Raw genomic sequence first — 20,907 nt, forward strand, 5'->3', positions numbered from 1 at the left:
TAGAATTCATGAGGACATTGGTCAAATCTCCTTGCAAAGGGACCCAGACATTCCAGTGTCCTCGGCAGTTATCCGTCGTTTTCAGTTCTTAACCTTATTTAGTCCTTTTTTAGCAGTTTTAAGCGTTAACATGTTGTGGAATAATTTTGAAAAATGTGGAAAGCATTTTTAAATGCGAATTATTAGTACTTGTATAGCTTCATGGTCACTTTACATTTGTAAGGCTGTTATATCATTTTCAGAGCCGGTACAATATAAGATATTAACTGTTAAATAGTATGTAATGGTAGTAGCTAGGTACAATTTAAGTAATAGCGAACCGTTAATATTTGGGGGCGGACCGAATCTATGCGTCATCTGATCCAGGCAAACTTTGGAAGGAGTCGAGGTAACGTGATTGGTCTGAGGGCGTGTCCATCATGCTTGCGGGGGCGGGGCCGAGATGAGACAGCAATAGGGATTCCCCCCACCAGCACTGCCCTTTCTTCTGTTGCTAGGACAATTATTTAATGAGCATTGTTGTTGTAGTGGAGCGACGGGTCAGCATGATCATGTACATTTTCCACTTTTGAGAAGTAAAATAAACCGTTTGAAGGACGTCTGACGAGCGCTGTTTTCCAAAACATGCGGAAGGGTCTTATTAAAGGTTCGTTATCACTTCGGGACTAATAACTTTTCTTTATCCTGTGGACTGTCGATACGTGTAGGGCAAATGAAAGGTGTTTAAAGAATTTTTGTGGTCATTTTTGTTGGGGAGCTTCCGAGACACCGATGGATCGGACGTGAGTAGCCGACTTTGATGTTGTAGCTGCACGCGAAGGACACGGCGGACTGTCTACATTGTTTCTTTGTTGATAAACACAGACCTTTTGCACATAAGAAGCGCCCCCGTGTTATTGATGCACCCGTCCCAGTGGTGTAACGGTGAGCATTCTTCGGTTATTATTACTAGGCCTCGTTTAGTCTTACTTACAGATGTGTGTTAGGGCAGTTCATCAAAGAGCTGACGTTCCTGCTTTAACTCATTTTTAGCATGAGTTAAATAAACAACCAAGATTCATCTTAACTGTCTCGTTTGTTGGATTTTTGTCTTCCAACATCTGTATATCCGCATGTATATAATATATTTTATGTATCGTATCGTATGTATCGCTCAGCTGTACATGCATGCTGTAATAGATTTATACAATGGTGCATTTAAATGTTTTGTCAGTTTTCTAGTTTCACTATTTTTCTTGTTATATATTCCAACCCCAGCAAGTGTTCGTATGTGATCTTCATGCAATGGACACTGGCCAGATGTTCACATTTAGGCTATTATTAAAAGTGATTACTAAATAAGTGATTACTTCGTATGTTTGTGCCATTAACTTTGTGCCATTGTTTGTTGGAAAAGAGTGTTAGGACAAACAATTTTGTTTTTCTTTGTTTTGTTTTTTCTTTTTCATTTAGCCCTTTTAGTTGATAATTGGCTCTTATTACTACACCGGGCTAATTCACATAACATATCGTTCACATACCATTCAACCTTAAGTGCTAAACGAACAGACATGATGGGTAGGTATCAAAGATTTTTGTCAAATGGCTTGTTTTTTTCCCACACTAGTTCAACATACGAGGTAATGACAAACATTTCATTAAAATGAATAAAATATTACAATGCATAGAGCTGTATGTATGTGTATATTTACACACACAGTGTACAATTTTCTTAAGCTGACGGAAACGTCAGAACTAAACGGCTGTTTTCTTTATTCATATTAATTAGAAATTAATGTTAAAGCATACTGCTCTTCGTCGTCTTCGTGCTGCTCTTCGATAATTCAAATAAAACAAGCGAAAGGGGGATTCGGGAAAGTTAAAAAATTAGTGCGATTCTGCACCTTTTCAGTTTGTGGCTCATTGTGACGTTTGTGACCTATGTTACTACCTATGTTAGCAAAAACTGGTATTATGTGTTTTGGTAAGACTGAGCACCATGTATTCGGTTGTGTTGTTTGTGATATTTTAGCTCATAATTCAGTCGGGTGAATTTCTTCATTTTACAACGGAATCCTGTTTTAGTAGAACACTTGCAACTCTTGTATGGTGACAAAGGTATGTGGCTTTCACATAATTATCAGTAAATTAATTTAGGCCGAGCAGTGTTGGACTCACCGCTGCCATATGGCATATTGACATTTAAAATACATTCTTAAAGGTAAAGGAAGCTGCATTGTCTGAAAGATAAAGTCAAATTTATATCGAACTGCCTTCCATTAAGAATTTGTAATTTAAGACTATCTTGTGGTTTGGTGGAAACATTTGAAGAGAAAATGATGACCACAATAATGGGTTATTTTATTTTTATTGTGCTTGCAGTAGATGTTAGAAGGACAGGGCAGACAAATCACATAGAATACATTGAATCGTCTTTACGGCTGTAACATTGTTCTGGTGTCTATTAATTTTTGTTCCATGACTGAAAATTAACCTGGAAGGAAGTCGGCTGATGTGTTTAAAAACCTGTGGTGCCTTATGTGTTGGAAAAGTGAACAGCAGTTATGAAGCTCTATGCCTCTGGGCCTGCAGGACCATGCACTTGGCAATGGCATTCTGTTCAGCCACAGACCCTAGCTGTAAGAGGAGACCCTTTAAAAGCCGAGCAGTACAGGGCAGAGATACAGAGCCAAGCACAAGAGCCATACAGCTGGTCTGACATGAGCTGTTACCTGAAAGGCCAACATGCCCTGACTTGCCTGGGCTGTTATCTGTGCGGCTAACAAGCCTAGCATGCATGCGCCCTTAGTGAAATGGCTAGGAAGTCTTCTGGAGCTTCTCTTGTTAAAACTTTTTAACCTTGAATTTAAATTAGCACTTCAGACTCAGTCCTGTTTCATTAATTATTGAGTCGCGGTGCTGTTCTGCTAACAGAATGTTTAAACATGGCTACAGTCAAAGGCAGCTGCTGCAGGGGGTCTTTGAAAAAGCTTCTTGTCTACAAGTTTTTAGCTCAGTATTCTGTCTCCTTCCTTTCCTTCTGAGCCACCATAACACCCCACAAACCTAGAAGCCGTCTGCTAATGATGTCACTCCGCATCACTTTAGTCTCCTGCTTTGCTTCCTCTGCAACCAGCGGGATTCTTGCTCATCTGCTGGGAGCAAGAGAGAACATGCAAACTCCACATGCATGGAGCCGTGGCAGAAACTCAAACCCTGGTCCCAGAGGTGTGAGGCAACAGCATTAACCTCTGCACCATTGTGCTACCCTAACCCTGCACCTTTTAATTTTAAATAGCCTGCAATTCTGTCGCATTTTAGATGTCGGTTTTATTACTCTGCAAATGGGTACAAATTTTGTCTTGGAACATCAGCTTGATGAATCAGTTGGAGCTGTGGGTTTGAGGCTTTGTTTAATACTCTTGTAAACCAAATAGTATAATGTAGTATGAAAACGAAGCAGAAGGAAATATCAGTGATTCAGGTATCAAGTATGCTGTTTCCCACCGTGTAGGCATTTGTAAGTCATGTAAATTTTTAGTTCCCATTGAATTATTGGGTCTTAGTTATTTAACAGTGGTCGCTTTGATGAGATCATATTTGAACAGGAACATTTTCTACCTTCCTGGCTGGCCTCTGTCTGATGACCTCTAACCAACTCTGCTCTGCTGAAGGATGAAGATCCCTAGGGGTGCAGCCTCTGGATGAGGGTGTTATGAGAGCATTGCAAACTGCTGGCTTTTCTCTCCATGCTAAAACCCCAAGATATCTGGTCAGTTATCAGCATCCTGTCTAAGGCGAATCCCAGCCTTGTGTCCTGTGCTTCCTGGAAAAGACTCCCTGACTCAGATAGGGGGTGGATGGTTGGATGCTGGTCATGTTTCTGGTGTGATATGGGCCTATATATTATGATCCGTGATGCTGCTGATAATCCATCCATCATCGTGTCCTTTATTTAACATTTTAACCGCACAGTATTAGTCGGAGGCTCAGACCATTTCTAATAACTCCGTTTCCAAGTTCCATGAAAATTATATTCTTTGGAAGCCAGAGTGCAAGTAAAGTGTTCAGCTGTTTGCATTTGTAAAGGTGTCACTTTTGCCTAAGCTAATCAGCAATAAAGCAGCATGTATTTAGTTAAAACTCATACAGTACAACAGCAGTGTCTTTCTAAGTATAGTCAGCTAATGATATTTTCCCTACACACATGTGCCCATAACTGTGCAATTTAAATATAAATGTGCCGCTTTGGGGGTGGGGAAGGGTCTTTAAGGAAGGGCTCCATGGCCTCGCTTGTTGTGCTTTCGTCGCTTCTCGGTTTTTAACATGCCTGAGCAGCCAGACTTTTCAGACCTCCTCGCCTGGATAGTTAGCAGATCACATTTGGTGACACTCACCTTAAATACTGGTTCTATTTTGTATGGGTAGTTGCTACCATGGTTGGCATTAAGATTTTAAACCTTTTGAGGTCAGGTTAATGGAGCTAAGGTAGTATTCCAAAAGCCAATCGAAAATGCCTTCTAGATAGTCTTTGATAGGTTTCGATTCCCAGCTCTCGGCATTTGTATGTTATCCTAATGTCATCATGGAGTTTCTTTTGGGTTCTCCGTCTGCCCCAACAATCCAGAAACTCCACACACTAAGGCAAATAGGAGTTGTCAAATTGCTCATAGTTGTGAATGTGTGTGTGAATGGGGTGTGCGCCCTGCGATGGGTTAGTGCCCTGTTAAGGGTTATTCCCAGCCTTCAGCCCATTACAGCAGTATAGAAGGAGAATGAATGAACGGTTAAAAAGTTTAAGCTCACAGAGTGTGTGAATGCTGCTGTTCCCTTCCCCAGGCTGCCATTGTGCAGCACAGTGGGTGAACCTTGAGGACAGGACAGTTAACAAGCGCACAATGGATGGACGTCTCGGCGGTGAATGGCCGGGAGTTACGCTTTCATTGTGACGGGTCGCTTACCATGGAATATGAACTCATAATGACTGATGCTGTTTAAATCCTTTTATGATAAGGGAGACCAGCCCCTACTTGCTTTTTTGGGTTTGTAATGATGGTCCTTTGAAGTGTTTGAAGATTAACTTGGCAATTTTCATCTCTGACCTGAGAACTCAGAAGCCGAGTTTTAATGTCCCTTCACGATGAGCTTTTATTATGTGTCTCCCAGTTCAGTACCACCTTCAGGCTCTGATCCCGTGTGTCTGTGTGTGTGTGTGTGTGTGTGTGTGTGTGTGCATATGTAGCGTGCATGTATGTGTGTTAAGTATGTCAGGATCATAGCACAAATATTTTCATTGACTTGTTTTAGCATAAATATCATCCTACTGTCCAGCCACCTGACAGAGATACATTTACATTTCAGAAATATCAAGTTATTGTCATCTGTTGCACTGCTAAGTATCTGCTCTTATAATCAATCAAATGAGCATTTATTTAATTAAATTTCCCTTTTCATGAGTGTATGAGCAACAGTGCGATGTATGCCTTTAAATAGGTAATACACTTTATAAGTCGTAGCGGTTGCCAGGCTACATGCGTATCGTGTTATTAGCCACACAGACAGACTCCATGTCTTGGCCAGACCAAATTACCTCTGCTATCAAAACACTGTAATTACTTTGGACAATAAATCATGTGACATTTAAGGCCATTGGGCGGCACCATCATGACCCCTGCACTGTTTGGTGAGTGCAAGTGTTTATATAATACTGCTTATCCATCGATCCATTTTCTGAAACCATTTGTCCTATTCAGGGTCGCAGGGGATCCAGAGCCTATGGGGACAAGACAGGGAATAACCCAGGATGGGGCACACTCGCACACCATTCACTCACACATGCACACCTACGGGCAATTTGGCGACTCCAATTAACATCAGCATGTGTTTGGACTGTGGGGGGGAAACCCTGGAGGAAACCGCTCAATGACACGGGGAGAACATGCAAAGTCCACACACACGGAACCCTGGCAGAGGTGTCCCCCCCAGGTCATAGAGGTATGAGGCAACAGTTCCAACAACTGCACCACCAAGCTGTCCCTATAGCTTATTCATGTATTTGATTTCTCTTTACCCTGTATTTTTTGGTCTTTGATTTTTGAGTGTGTGCATATAACAACTCATATAACATTTTAAGCTATTTCTGAATGTTCTTAATGAGAGAGTGTGTGTTTATGACTGTACAAGAGTTGTTTGGAAATATTTTTTACAGCAAAGTCTGGCATTTTGATCCTAGGGACTAAGACCTGACTAAGACCTGACAGAGACATAACAGGCTACTTGAAGCTCTGTAAAACTGATATGCTTTGGTCACTAATAGAAACATTTTAATTAATTTCGGCCAATCATTAATCCAGCAGCAGTCTTACAGATGGCTGACGATATTAATAGCCGGTGATTGATTCAGCCAGTGGTGAGATTCATGTGTGTCAACATGTATGTATATCTCATGCAAAATTATAGTGACCAACACCCTTCAGGTTGGCTTTGGGCTTTTTGGTTTAACCACACCTCTCCTGACCTCCTGTGGCACAACACCACGCTATGTGTGTGTTCGAATGTATCGTCTGATATTACTTGATATATTCTAATGATCTATGGAATGTCATATGACGCATATGATTTGCCTTATATTCTAAAGTGCATTTGTTTGTTTCATTAGGCACTTTGGTCAGTGTTAGACAAAAAGAATAGCAAAAGGCAGCATGTTTAAGCTTTCTGGAGAACATGGTTGGCTAGTAAGCCAGTGGAACATCTGTGTTGCAGGGGTGGGAGCAGGGGCTGTGCTGATAGTGCTTACATCGCAGCTGTCCAGCATGTGAGGATTGAGGATATACACACTTATTGGATCCACTTCAAGGTCGCCCTGGCAGTGATGAAACTGACCTCACACTGGCTTGTGGGTACACAGTGTCTACACAACAAGCCATTCCTCTATTCTCCAACTTTTCTCCTCGCAAGGCACCGTTGTGCGTGCGAGCATGCCTGTGTGTGAGTGTGCCTGTTCATCGTGCTGCTTTTTTGCAGCTCCGGAAGAGGATCGCTGAAGCGAGAGCAACTCTAGCAAGGCGGACTGACCTTTAGTTAGTTTCCAGTGGAGGTTGGGGAGGGGGAGGTGTTGGGTAACTTCATTGAAGGGGTTTCTATTATTGGATATTCATGGGGAGATAGATAATCCCGGCATGATCCGCTCATACCCACCTGTTCTCCGTAGTAAGAGCATAGGGGGAAGAAATTGGTAATCCAGTGTATGAAGAGTATGAAATTGGTACTCCAGAATACAAAGAGTATGAGATTGGTACTCCAGAGTACGAAGAGTATGAAATTGGTACTCCAGAGGATGAAGAGTCCCATTTATGAGAATATGTTGAATAGTAGTTTTTTTGTTGTCTTTATTTTCTGAATTACTGTTTTAACTGGAACTGTCTGATGGTCTCGCTGTTAGCAAGCTATGATCAAAACAACTACTGGAAAAGATAAAAGAGTTATACAGTTAACAGCTATTTATTGCAGGTCAGGTGTAAATTTGACATTGTTTTACTTATTTATAAGAGGTATCTGTTAGCGTGATGCGTCCAGACATGTAAGTCCTGGTAAGAGCCTTAAGGGTACCTTTGAGCAAACAGCAACCTGAATTGCTTCTGTTAATATCCAGCACCATAAGCTAGTTAAATTGCTATGAACAGAATCCTTGCAGCTTAATCTGGTCTCAGTAACATATGGGCCGGAAAACTTCCCCTGAAAGGCACCTGTTATGCAGCTCCACTTAATGAAATTAAATGATGTATCAGGAACTGATCTAGCTTTTCCTGTTTGCTGTCAACATGCTCATTCCGTCTGATATTCTCTCTGTCTGAAACGGGGCCTTCTGGACTTCAGCACAATGTGTAGCCACCTGTGGACTTTTCATCCCTGCTCAGTCACTTGGTGCAAAAGGGACAGGACCTTCCTGCTTACTTGGAGACTATAAAAGGCAGTGAATGTGGAAACAACTGCATGTCCTCAAACACCATCCGTGGGACCACTATTAGCTGCAATGGATGCTGTTGTCTTTATTTTCCTCCAAAACTATCAAGGCAAGGGGATTATGTGTGCTGTGTGTCTGATTCAGTCATCATCTGTCATAGAGTGACTTGGAGGATAGGCAGTCTGCCATTTCGAGGACTGAGGGCAAAAGGGATGTGCTTTTTATCTCGGAAAGAAATGATCTGTGTGGAATAGTTTTCCAGGAGGCCGGCTGACGGCCAACTTATATTTGGCCCTACAGGAAATGAAGGGAAGCATGATGTGGTGGAGGAGATCCTGGACTCTGACCTCAGCACGCTGGTGAGGGAGCTTTTGTGGAAGCTCTCACTGACAGCACCGTTCTCTTCCCTCACCTCAGGGTGTTTCTGCAGTCTGGGCCTGATTTCCGCCAATAAATCGTGCACCATGCCTCCCATCACTTTCCAGGACCTCCCACTGAACATCTACATGGTCATCTTTGGCACGGGAATCTTCATCTTCATCCTGAGCCTGATCTTCTGCTGCTATTTCATAAGGTGAGAGCATCGAGAACGAGTCAGGTAAAACACCCCCCCCACACACACACACACAACTCAGCTCAAAGATTATTTATGAGAAAAAGGAGCAAATACTTTATTTAAGGATTTCATATTTATGTGATTGTCCCCAAAGAAGTAATCTCAGTCATACATGTTACAGATGACGGAATCTCTGCTACCCTTCCTCCTGACAGCTCCTAACATCTCTGTTTTTCAGAGCTCATCAAAGAACTTTTGTCTATGTTTTTGCCATGGAGTGGTTTTGTCAAAGAGAAGCCTTGGTAATAGAATACATCTGAAAGGGATGTAACAGCAAACCTTTGTCGAACTGAATGTATTGTGATAGTACTCCCACACAGATAAACGGACACATTCACTCAAACCGTCATCTTCGTCTCTCATGGATATATCATAAAGACAGTGTGAGACTCGCCAGCTGCTTGTCAGAACTGTGTGATTTATAAATATATTTTCTGAAGCATGTATTGAGGATGTTTTGCCTACTCAATGCAAATGAGCCCATGACCAACAGGTCCGCTTGGCTAAGTTAGAAGCAGACAGGAAGTGAGTGTAGCATTTTCCATGCTGGTCCCCCTGCCAGCAACCATACCAGCTATCCGTAGGTCTGCCAGTGCCTCCGCCAGTCAGACAGCTGATGTCACTCAGTGGGGGCACATAATAATGCACCAGCCAGTGTGTCGTCTAACTTCCAGTGTCCCCTCATCAGAATGATAAATCCTTTATTTGCCATTTGCCCAAGTATATTAGAATGCATCTTTTCATCTACCCCATCTTGCTCTCTATAGGTTGTGGGTCACAGCACAGGGTCAGCCAATACGCAGGGCCCCTGGAGCTGGGTGGTTAAGGGCCTCGCTCACGGGCCCACAGAAGTGTGAATGTACTATCGAGGCTGGGGCTCAATCCAGCAAGCTTCTGATTTGCACAGAGATTTAGCCCCCTAAGCTACTTACAGAGTGGGCTAGGTGAGGTGCAAGTGCAGATGGAATGGATTTGCTCTTATTTCAGACAGACTGTTTGAAGCTAATAATGTTAGTTAACCCTTGGTGGTGGCTTTATTCCCTGCAGCGGACCTGGTGGTAATTCAGTTAGTTCTAGCTGAATAAAGACCAAAGCAAGGGTGACAGTCTTCTAAAGGTCAGGCCCAGCTTGTGACCTGCGTGTTACTGGGTCATGCTGTCCTTGGGCTTGTTTATGGGACCTGAAAATGATCACAGTATCACTGTCCTTCGCGTTTCAGCATTACAGGGATTACTGGTCATTTCCCACATCAAACAACTGGCACCTTTTCAGATGCGCAGGGTTGCCAGCTTCGGTCAGCTGGCTGGCTGAGATTTTCAATTTGAGACAAGTTTTCACACACATGCACACGTATTTGCATTATATAACAGTTTTATTACCTTGTAAATAGTCCGTAGGTGGGGGCGGCATGGTGGTGCAGTGGTTAGCACTGTCACCTCACACCTCTGGGACCCGGGTTCAAGTCTCCGCCTGGGTCACATGTGTGCGGAGTTTGCATGTTCTCCCCGTGTCGTCGTGGGGTTTCCTCCGGGTACTCCGGTTTCCCCCCACAGTCCAAAAACATGCTGAGGCTAATTGGAGTTGCTGAATTGCCCGTAGGTGTGCATGTGTGAGTGAATGGTGTGTGAGTGTGCCCTGCGATGGGCTGGCCCCCCATCCTGGGTTGTTCCCTGCCTCGTGCCCATTGATTCCGGGATAGGCTCCGGACCCCCCGCGACCCAATAGGATAAGCGGTTTGGAAAATGGATGGATGGATGGATAGTCCGTAGGTTTTGCAAACTACCCCAGCGCTTTTGATGTAGCCTATTTTAGGCTTATAATCAGGGGTGCATATAACTGGTACGCAAGTACGCATTCACCTTTAAGAACGATACGTACGACAGTCGATTGTTTGTAAAAGAGCAAATGCGTACTTATTTTATGTGTATTTGCGCTGCCACGAAACAAAATATAATGTATTTTAATCTTTATATGCTGACAGCTTCATTTGCAGTATACGGGTTAAAATGCAAGGTATTTTCTTGTCATAGCAGCGCGAATGCACATAAAATAAGTACGCATTTGCACTCTTACAAACAATTGTTGCACATATCGTTCTTAAAGGTGAATGCGTACTTGCGTACCAGTTATGTGCACCCCTGCTTATAATGGAATAATATAGATTTACCTTAAGTGAGAGTGCATAGTGTGTCTATGAATGGGTAAGAAGTTATTCCCACCAGGGGATAGTGTGGGAAACCATCCTGATTCCTCTTCTGCTTTTCCTTCAGCTCTGGACTACAAAACAAAAAAGTTGTTCATTCAATAAAGCAGTGAAAAAGAAAGATGCCATCAATCAAAGAGGTATACATTTTATGGCTGTTCTGAAGGGGCAGGAAACAACGTCAATGGAAACGAAGGACATGGTATTTGCGGCCTGTAGTATCTCTCCTGGACAATGGGGAGCATTGCTGTGTCTGAATTCAGGGGCTGTATCCTTCTAAGGCTGAATGCAAAGACCTTACGCATTACAGTGTTGCAACATGGCTGCCCCATTTCAAGGCTTCTTCGCATATAGCGTAGAAATGCGTCCTTCTTTTACTGAGGATCCATTCGACTCGGCAAAAGAAGGATGCACTTCTAGACTGCATTTGAAGGAGCCTTCGAAATGAGACAGCCTTGTTGCACTGCTGTAACACATTCGGTCTTCGAATGCATCCTTTGAAGGACGTAGTCTGTAAGGTGTAGCTTAGGGTTGGGTATCCGCAAAGGGCTGGTGTGTATGCAGGTTTTTGTGATTAACCTTTAGGTCAGCTGTGAAGACTCTTCAGCCAATCAGTTCTCTAATTAGTAATCTAATTAGGGAGTTGCAGAGAAAACCTGCAAACAACGGCCCTTTCTGGATAAGATTGGCCATCGCTGGTATAGCTTTTGTAGGCTATGTTCTTCAAAAGTCAAACAGAAAGGTCTGTCAAATGGGACGGTCTGGACTATGGATAATTTCTTATTTGTGGCACCAGCTGTTCCAGCCCTCAGCCTTGAGTCACAAAGGGCCACTACTATTGCCTAGCTGGGACAGACCCACTTTACTTCTGCGCAAAGAATCTTGGTGTGGTGGGCTGTTAAGGATCCAACGGGTGCATCCATCATGGAGCAGGAAAAGAAGGACACATTTCTAGACCGCATTTGAAGGAGCCTTTGGAATGAGACAGCCTTGTCTCACCACTCTCAGGCATTCGGGCTTTGAATGCAGCCTTAGCAGAGTGAAGCCGCTGATTTCGGACGCAGCCTGTTTTACTTGTAGGGGTAAAACTCAAAATTCACAGTTCGGTACAGCAGTTTGGGGTTTACGATTCGCTATAATTTTGGTAGAGCATGGAAAACAGAATTTTTGAAATTTATTATGAAATATGCAAACAACCCAATTAAGAATAGTAGTGAACCAATACTAGTGAGTCTATAGACCTGTTTATAACAAAACCTAACAGATGCTTATTTGCATATTGTTAGTATAAATATTTTAAATAATCAAAAATAAAGCATAACTATTGTAGTGAAAATCCCATTTACATCCTGTGTTCTCCATTACCGTGAATGATCGTGTATTTGTGGTGATCTGAATTTCCTGGCAAAAGCACCTTAGATGCCACAGGGAGTTAAGCACGTTGGGTGTGTTATCAGCAATGTAGCCGACAGACAGTTAGTCTTATTAGCTACTCTTTTCTCTGGGTTTGGTGAATTTTATTAGGAAATCAAAATGCTCCCAAATTGCCAGTTGTCATTGACCGTTGCCAGCTTTAGCTATAACCAACCTCACAGCCACAATTAGCATGATTTTTGCTTCTTGTCAATTTAGGTTCCACCTGTGTCAGTAAATCAGTAAATGTATCCATTCATGTCATCCATTCAATTCACCAAAACGAAAATGATGTACCGAACGGTAAACGATTATATGTACCATTACAGTTTTAGTTGCTTGTATTGCCCATGTGAGGAATGGATGATGTAAAGCAGCACAAGTATTTTCGTATGTTGGAGAGGAAGTTTGATGACTTGCTTCAGCGCTTAGGCACTTAGCAGTCTTACCAAGGTTTAGGACCTTTGTTTACGCTTTAAACTTCCTCAGAGCTGAAGTACTTCCTGATTCAAACAATGGGCTGAAGACCTTCAGTGGTGGCCACCGTTTATCCTGTTATTTTTGGCAAAAAAACAATTCTTCATCGTAGGGGTATTTTGAAAAGCGCCTAAAGTCAGTCCTCAAACCCGAACCCACCTGTCTGTGTCATGCCTTACATGATGTTCATCTTCACAATGACTAACTTTCACATTTGTACAGTACTCTGCAGAAGTCTTAGACAGTCAAAGAAATGTTTAAAGCTACTTATCAGGCTAATACGTGTTTATTTACTAAGAAAAAAATACAATTTATCATTAGAAAATAGACAAAGAGTTAAACATTTAAAAAATGTGTCTTCTTTTCTTTAAAAAGTTACTGGTATCTTGTTTGATGGCCAAAAGAATGTTACTTCAGCTGCCAAACCTCTCTTCACGGGCACCTCAGCCATTCTGTGTATTTGTTCAGTTTCACCAAAGGTCACTTAATTAAGTTAATTAGCCAGTTAATTTCATGAGATTGATTAGCCAAACAAGGGGTTGCAGGTGGTCGAGTCACCAAATGCATACAGTAGGTATTTTGAATGATTACTGCAGTAACTGCGGTATAGGCAAGGTTTTGAAATGGTTAAGATTGACAAACTTTGACACCCATAAAATCAGTTTTACACCCACATAAAGGCCATTTAAATGTTATTTTATTTGGCAGCCTAAGACTTGTGCTGTATGTATATTGCTTTGTGATGCAGGGTAGCTGTGTACAAGAGTCTGTCATTTCTGGCTTAGAATCATCAAAAGCCAGAGCTTTATGGTGCAGGATGTGATGTCGAGCCCAGCGTGTCTGCGCACTGTGCTGTGTTAACCTGCGTCTTCGTCTAGGCAAAGGGATTCATAGCACAGTGCCTTTGTATTGGCTTCTACAGGTCATTCTTTGGTACCTGCACTAGCGCACACACACACACACACACATTGACGTAGGAAAGCATTTCCAGCTGGGAGTGATGGAAGAGGCAGAGCCATCAGTCTCAGGGTTATTCTAACTGCAAATAATCACCCACGTATTAGTGACACACAGCACTTATCATACAGGCAACAGTGAATAGAACAGTGAAATATTCTATTAGTGATATTTTAAACCAGTATTTGATCAACACCAAAAGGATTGCTAGCTAAAAATTGAGAAAAACAGGTTCCTCTGTAAATATACTGAGATCCTCGGTAAATGAATGATTTCCAGCACTCCAGAGGCACTTCTGCAGGCTCAGTTTGGCATTAATAAGTGCATATTCAGTTCCTCAGAAAAATTGTTGGGGCTTGCTTTAGAGAAGAGCTAAAGTGAGTGATATCCAAGTGTTCCTAGCTAGGATCTGCTTTCATGTACCCTTAGACTTTATTTATTATTTCTTCAAAGTCAAGGGAAATGTGCTTAGTTATTGTTAGCCACATTTTATTCAATTTAGTATATAAACAGAAGTGCAATGATGTTATGTCTATTAATAGCATTTTTTAAAGTGTTTCTAGCATTGTTTTCTTTCCCTCCCCCTGTGAAGGTGATTATCTTAAATACTGAAAATAATTGTGTTTTTGGGGAAGTGGGACTTTATGAACGTTATGTGGCATGTTCCACGTTCCAGATCATACCAGTAGAAAGAGAAAAATAGGATCATTGACCAGTTTTTGTACTTTTAGTTTTGTCTGGTTTCAGTCATCTGTTCAGTCATCTTGTCTGGCTAAGAAATGCTAGGGAGCCTTGTCCACTGTGTGAGTTGCTTGAATCTGATTGGCTGGTACAGCACAAGAATAACAGTGTAAGTACAATGTCATGTGTAATGATGCATCAATGGAACAAAAGGGAAACACTCTGGGAATTCCTGATGCTGAAGAATTAAGAGGCATGTTTTCACTTAAATACAGCATCGAGGTCAGTAAAATAATTGTTGTAGATTTCCACCCTGTCTTGGCCAAGGTTTCAGAAGCAAAATCAGAAAGATCTCTATTAGTGCATAATATTAAACATTTACAAGGAATCTGTCTTGGTGGGTGTGCCCCATGCTCCAGTATACCATATAACGGGGTTCCCCAATAGGTCGACCCGTGGGTCAAATCTGACCCCCCCAATCCACTTCACTCCTTGTGAAACCCTGACACATGTCATGCAAGATAACTTCAACACAATTTACAGTATGTAAATATACAGTATGTACTACCAAGAGTCAAAAGCAGCACAGGATAAAATAGAGGATGGGATAATTATATAATAAATGGCAGCCTGTTGGGGGACAAAAGCATTACATCACAGTCAGGGAGGCCCTAAATTAAGCGATATAAATAAGTGAAATTTGTCTGTAGCACATTTCAAAACAAAACATGTGTGAACTCATACCCATCCAGTCTTGTTTGTTTTAGTACAACACAATGTTAGAGGCAGTACTGCCACCCACTGGCTGGAAGCTACTGCACAGATAAAAGGTCTGGGGCTTATGCATTCGTTGTTGTTAATTTGGCTTTAATCTCTCTCATTTACTCTCACAGCAAACTGAGACATCAAGCTCAGAGTGAGAGGTTTGGATACAAGGAGGTAAGTCTGAGTCCCTTTAACAGAAACAGCATAGAGGGACTTCAATACTTTAGTTTTGTTGACATTCTTGAAGAAATACCTGAATATTGATTGCACTGTACAAACCATGTGATTAAGGAAAATAAGCCAGTGATCTGGCCTCATAACCCTGGCATCGGCCACTAAATTATGTGATGATATTCCACTTTAAGACTTAAGGCAATATAGTAAATTATCAGCAAATTGACTGTTATTAATGTGTGCTCTAACAGTAATGTCCAGCAACAATGTGACATGTAGAAATGGCTGGATAATTGCTTGGATTAAGGTTGCTTCACTTCACTGTTCCTACTGTCACATCTGCCACATAAAGGTGATGTGAAAAACACAAGAGTATAACACAATAAAAATTGTGAGGAATCGATGATGGGCCTTAAATTTGTTTAAGAAAGTATATACAGAATGTTGTTGGTAATGAAAGGGCAGGTATTGCATTACAGGAAAGTCCCAAACAGATGCACTTACTGAATAATTGTCACTTTATTGAAGGCGTGATAAATACTTTCTTATGCTTTAGTTGTATTTTTTGTTTAATTCAGTCGTTCTCCTTTGCAGGTCGTATTAAAAGGAGATGCAAAGAAATTAAGTCTACATGGGGTAAGAATATATATTTTTGTTTATAAACGTAAAATTCGTTAGAGTTGAACGTGAACATAAAGGGTTACGTACAAAACACAAACACCAAAGTAAAGAACAACTATGATGTTTGAAGCATATATTCTTATATTATGAGACGTAATACAAATATTTTTAATGATTGAGGAATATTAATTTTGTCTGAGTACTTAACAAATGGTAAGCTGTACTGAATAACATTTCAGTTATTTTTGCCAGTACCCCTGGATTCCCCGATCCTGAAATGGAATTAGATATTCTTAGTTCATGTAATACATAAAATTGGACACCATACAAAAATACCCCGAATTGAGCCATTTCCAAATCCCTAGCCTCTCTTGGGGAAAAATATAGAAACCCCTTGGATTATTGGCCATATCAAGGAAGTAATTTAAGTCAGATATTCTGTTTATGAAAATCAGGCAAACATTACTTAAGACTTTGGGCAGCACCATTGTTATTCCCAAGAGCTGTTGTTCAACAAAAAAAAGTAATGGGATGTGACACTCAGGGAATGTGTCACAGAAAACCCCAGGTTATTTCTTGATTTGGCAAATGTTAGCATGTATGAGTCTGCCATGGAATTCACCTCACAATCATGGTGTGCAGTATATGCTCTGAAAGGCCACTGTTATCTGTCTCAAGTTGATCAAAGTCCTGGATGATCCACAAAGTTCTTAGAAGAGTTTGTCTTCATCCAGATGAACAGAAAGCAGAAATCATGGATATAAATGAGAAACAGAATGTTTGGTGAAAAATGAGTCCTGCATTTTAACAAAAAAACATCAGATCTTGAAGTGTGGAGATGAGAATATCATGGGCACTGTTACAGTCTCAGGACTTTGACTGTTAGTAATAGCTAAGAGAACAATAAATTATGTATTGTACCAGCACATTTTTCGGGAAACTGGGTTTGTGTTTTGAAGCCAGAGGAGTCTAAGCACATAGAGGGAGAATGACTGAAGCAAAAGTGCATTTTGGAACAGCCAAGTCCTAATGTCAACCAAGAAGAAGCTTGAGCTGAATAGTTTATTCAAGAAGTTCAAAACGATCAGAGGATTCAAGCGTTTCTTAAAAAAAACAATAATAATGCAGGTCAGAATGCTGGAAGGATTGTAGGAAGCAGTTGAAGTTATTGCTGCTAAGGAGGTGCAATCGGTTTCTAATTTTAATAATTATTTCAATACTTTCCACATCCATGACAGTGAATATTGTACCAACATGTTAGTTAAATACATGGAAAAGGTCCAGTTTTGTGTGCTATTTCAAATTGTTCTTTTCATAAGTACAACTCTAGGTCAAAATATCAACTTTTTCCAGATAATAAATTTAGGTAAAAGTACTACAGGAATACAGATCATTCTGAAATATTTACAAACTTTTCTCTCAGCACTGTATCTTCTTGCCCTTCCTGTGTCAGGTTAATCTAAAATAGCCCTGGAACATCTTGTCTTTCTTTCACAGCAGACGTGTGCAGTTTGCCTGGAGGATTTCAAAGTCAAAGACGAGTTGGGGGTGTTACCATGCCAACATGCATTCCACAGGAAGTGAGTAGCGTGTCAGGTTGGGGGGTGGATGTCTGCCATAAGGGTGGGATTGACATGTGAGACAAGTTTAATCATAGCCAAAAGATTTTATGAACGCCGCATAATACAAAAAGCTGTATCATAACATCTCATCTCCAAGGGACTCATCCTGGGAACAGAGATGAAACTCTTCTAAAACTACCCAGATGACTTGTTACCCTAAATGAGATAATCACTCCAGCTGGGTTTCATTGACCCTGGAGTTTGTCGATATATGGCTGGTGATCAAGGCATGAAAAGTAAAAATTCCTCCAAAACCCAGACCTGTATCCTCTTCCTCCTCTTCTGAGATTTGACAGTCTTGCCTAGGCCCTCTCAGTCCATGCATGGTCGTGATAATGGCATCCCAGAAATCACAGGACACACATTTACATTTTCTCAAACAGTCCACCCAGAATTCTCATTGCTGGACTGTGGGATAAAACTCACTTAAAGGACATTTATGAAAACTGATACAGAAAATGCAAGCTTGTCATACGACAGCGTTACCTGCTGAGCCACCGTACCCTGCACGTTCTGAACGTGATATTCCCAAAACAAATCCTAACATGCTGGGAAAAAGTGATATGCATTTGTGAAATGCCAAGTTCTGTCCTTTTGCGGTTTCTTTACTGTACGTAGGCTGTGGTGCCTTGCCCTGGTTATTAATCTAGGTAATTTTCCATTTAGGCCTTGAATTGCAAGAATTGATTGTAAGATTAAGTTATGGATTAGAATTTAACAGAGCGTGGGGGCGTCAGGGTTGGACTGTGACTGCACTAGGTTGCCGTGGGACTGTGAGGTATCTTTGCTTGTCACTAACCTCCCCGGTTGTTTCCATAGGTGTCTTGTAAAGTGGCTGGAGGTACGCTGTGTCTGCCCCATGTGCAACAAGCCGATCGGTGCCCCCCCGGAGCAGCACCAGAGCATCGGGACATTGCTGGATGAGCTTGTGTGATCTAGCAGCCCCTTGGGGTGAACAAACTGTACAGATACAAGACAGTCTCACATACACACTGTCCAATGTGGTTTAACGGTGCCTACATGTCAGATAAGTTTAATACAAAGCAGGAGGAGGGAGGGGTGATCGGCCCATTGAAAGGCAAGAAAGCCTGCGAAGCAGAAGATGTAGGTTGAGGGTGCCAGATGTGATCTGCTCTGACATGGAGCCGAGCTGGCCGTCTCCTGTGTCTTCTGGAGCTGCCGTTGAAAAAGGGCACACAGTCTTACAAGACATTCCAACGTGAGATTTTTGTAACATTAGAGTGAACTTTAAGTGTACCATGTGACTGTATTTCTTTGCCGTAATGTCTGTGAGAACGCCGGCCACTCCGATGAAGTCTTGCAGGACGGAAAGCAGTGCAAAGTTTAGACATTCGTGTTATTATTTACCTGAGATTCCCCTTTTGGATATTCTGTCACACTGCACTGTCAGGCTCGAGGCATCTGCACAATGTGGGGAGGTTATTTCAGGCAACATGCTAGGGAAGATTTTGAAACTGGCTGTTTCAGGGGCACTGTCATTGTGGTCTGTGACACTGCCTTTCAGCGAATGACAGCACTCCGGTCCCACACTGGTTTTACATGATGTGCATACAGTAAAGTTTTAGGCAGTGGAAAATCTTCAAAAGTCAGCATATTATTACAAATTAATGTTGGTTTTCCTGTTCGTTCCTAATCACACGGACTGAAGGGTTACAAAGTGAACACACTAAGAATTTTTTTAAGTGCAATGATAATCTGTGAAATTAGTACAAGCAGCTCACCTGAAATGATTCATTTCTAAATAAAACAACACTGCCAGGGTGGGGACACAGAGCTGAGAGGCTGAGCCTCAGGGATTTGTACTATACATGGTATTCTAGGTGGCTTTATGCATTTATTTGTAATAGGTTATACTACAGAACATGACAAAGTGTATTCAATTTATATGTGACTGCCAGAAACAACATTTCATAAATAAAAATAGAAAGCTCTCAGAAGACACAGTCTTTAGGGGAAATTGATCGTTTCCAAATATATTTCTATAATTATCCAGGCCCTAATATGTAGTGACATAAGTGTACATTCAAAGAACTTAAGCAAATGTTAGCCAGCCATACCTGTAGATAGTGACTTGTGTTATTTTCCCCCCATTTTCACTTTATTGCTGTTGTCGCTTACTTGGAAGATTTGACTACGCCCCGAGTACAAGTAATTTATCATTTTCAGTGGAAACGTGTATATATGTAAGACAGCAGGAATGTTATCGGCCATGGAAGGAACATACTATTAGATGTAAATATGTAAAAAAAAACATAAATGGCAGCATCGAGCAGCAAGGTGCCTCACGTGTGTAATGCATGTAGTTTGTTTTCACCTTAATTGGCCATGTAGGCCAACAAACATGGGAGAGTGTTTTAAACCTTGTGTAGGTTTGTCACTCAGTATATGTATCCTTTATGATGAATACCATTTTTATACAAGAGCATTCTAAGTTATTCATTTTTTCCCTTGAATAAATACATGAAAAAAAATCATAAAGACTGAAATTTTGGTGATTCTTATATTGCTAGGGAAGTATGATTTGATTTGTCATTTGTTGACAACAAAACAAAGTTTAGGTAATAAACAAACAAATGTAAAACACAATACTGACTTAATCTTAATTAGTTGGTTAAAACTAAATATCAGGATCCAATTGACCTGAAGCACTTATTTATGAAAATGGTGCTGTACCTGTGTCCAGAAGGTCGCCAGTTCAAATCCCATAGTCGGCAGAATGATGTCACCACTGGGCCCCTGAGCTGGGCCCTCAACCTCAGTTGCTGCAAGGACTGGCTGGTCCTGCTTTCTCAGTTGTATTTCATCACTGTGGATACAAGCATCTGCTAAATAGGTAAAGATAATATAAAATCCAAATGTCAGCTGTGTGTAACAAGGAGCTTCTTTCATTATTCTACACGCCCACTTTAGTAATTCTTTATCAACATCCAGAACATCATCCATTCTTCCTGTAACCACTTTCTGACTAGACTGATGGGCCAGTGAACCAATCCCAGGGAGCACAGAGCAGAAAACTGGGATGCATCCTGGATGGGGTTCCAATCCATCAGAAGCCAGGCACATGCACTCCCTCCCAAACAAACAACTACAGACTTTGGGTAATTTAGAGACACCAATCAACCTACCTGCAAGTCTGTGGATGACAACGTGGGAGAACGAACAAGTCCAGAGCAGAGGTGGGAATTGCACAACCCTGAAAGTGTGAGCCACCATCCCACCCCCAAGCATCCATCTGCTAACCTATTCCCCGGCAACAAGGCTCAGGGACAATCTGAATAGGATACCAGTTCATCCCAGGGCACATTTTAGGCAATTTAGACAATTTTACCCTGGAGGGGAGGGTCAGCAATACTACCCACAGAGCCCCCACCAGCCCTCTGCAGAACAATTTAGTTTGTTTTCATTTTTGAAGATA

General features: G+C 41.5%; 1 protein-coding gene across 5 annotated transcripts; it reads left to right on the plus strand.

Moving 5' to 3' along the window:
* The first annotated feature begins 10 nt into the window (after positions 1 to 10).
* rnf122 (ring finger protein 122) lies at positions 11 to 19,970 on the plus strand. Of its 5 annotated transcripts, XM_048983679.1 has the most exons (7): positions 11 to 782; positions 865 to 924; positions 8,360 to 8,516; positions 15,183 to 15,228; positions 15,823 to 15,864; positions 17,347 to 17,429; positions 18,291 to 19,970. In XM_048983679.1, the coding sequence occupies exons 2-7, from the start codon at positions 900 to 902 to the stop codon at positions 18,403 to 18,405; spliced, it is 468 nt and encodes a 155-aa protein (XP_048839636.1). In that variant the 5' UTR covers positions 11 to 782; positions 865 to 899; the 3' UTR covers positions 18,406 to 19,970. The 5 variants fall into 5 exon arrangements, with proteins under 5 accessions (XP_048839636.1, XP_048839628.1, XP_048839643.1 ...); XM_048983671.1 differs by having other exon boundaries at positions 11 to 924; XM_048983686.1 differs by having other exon boundaries at positions 11 to 924; positions 17,350 to 17,429.
* Positions 19,971 to 20,907: the final 937 nt, after the last annotated feature.

Source organism: Brienomyrus brachyistius, chromosome 2 (assembly GCF_023856365.1).
Source record: "Brienomyrus brachyistius isolate T26 chromosome 2, BBRACH_0.4, whole genome shotgun sequence".
NCBI lineage: Eukaryota > Metazoa > Chordata > Actinopteri > Osteoglossiformes > Mormyridae > Brienomyrus > Brienomyrus brachyistius.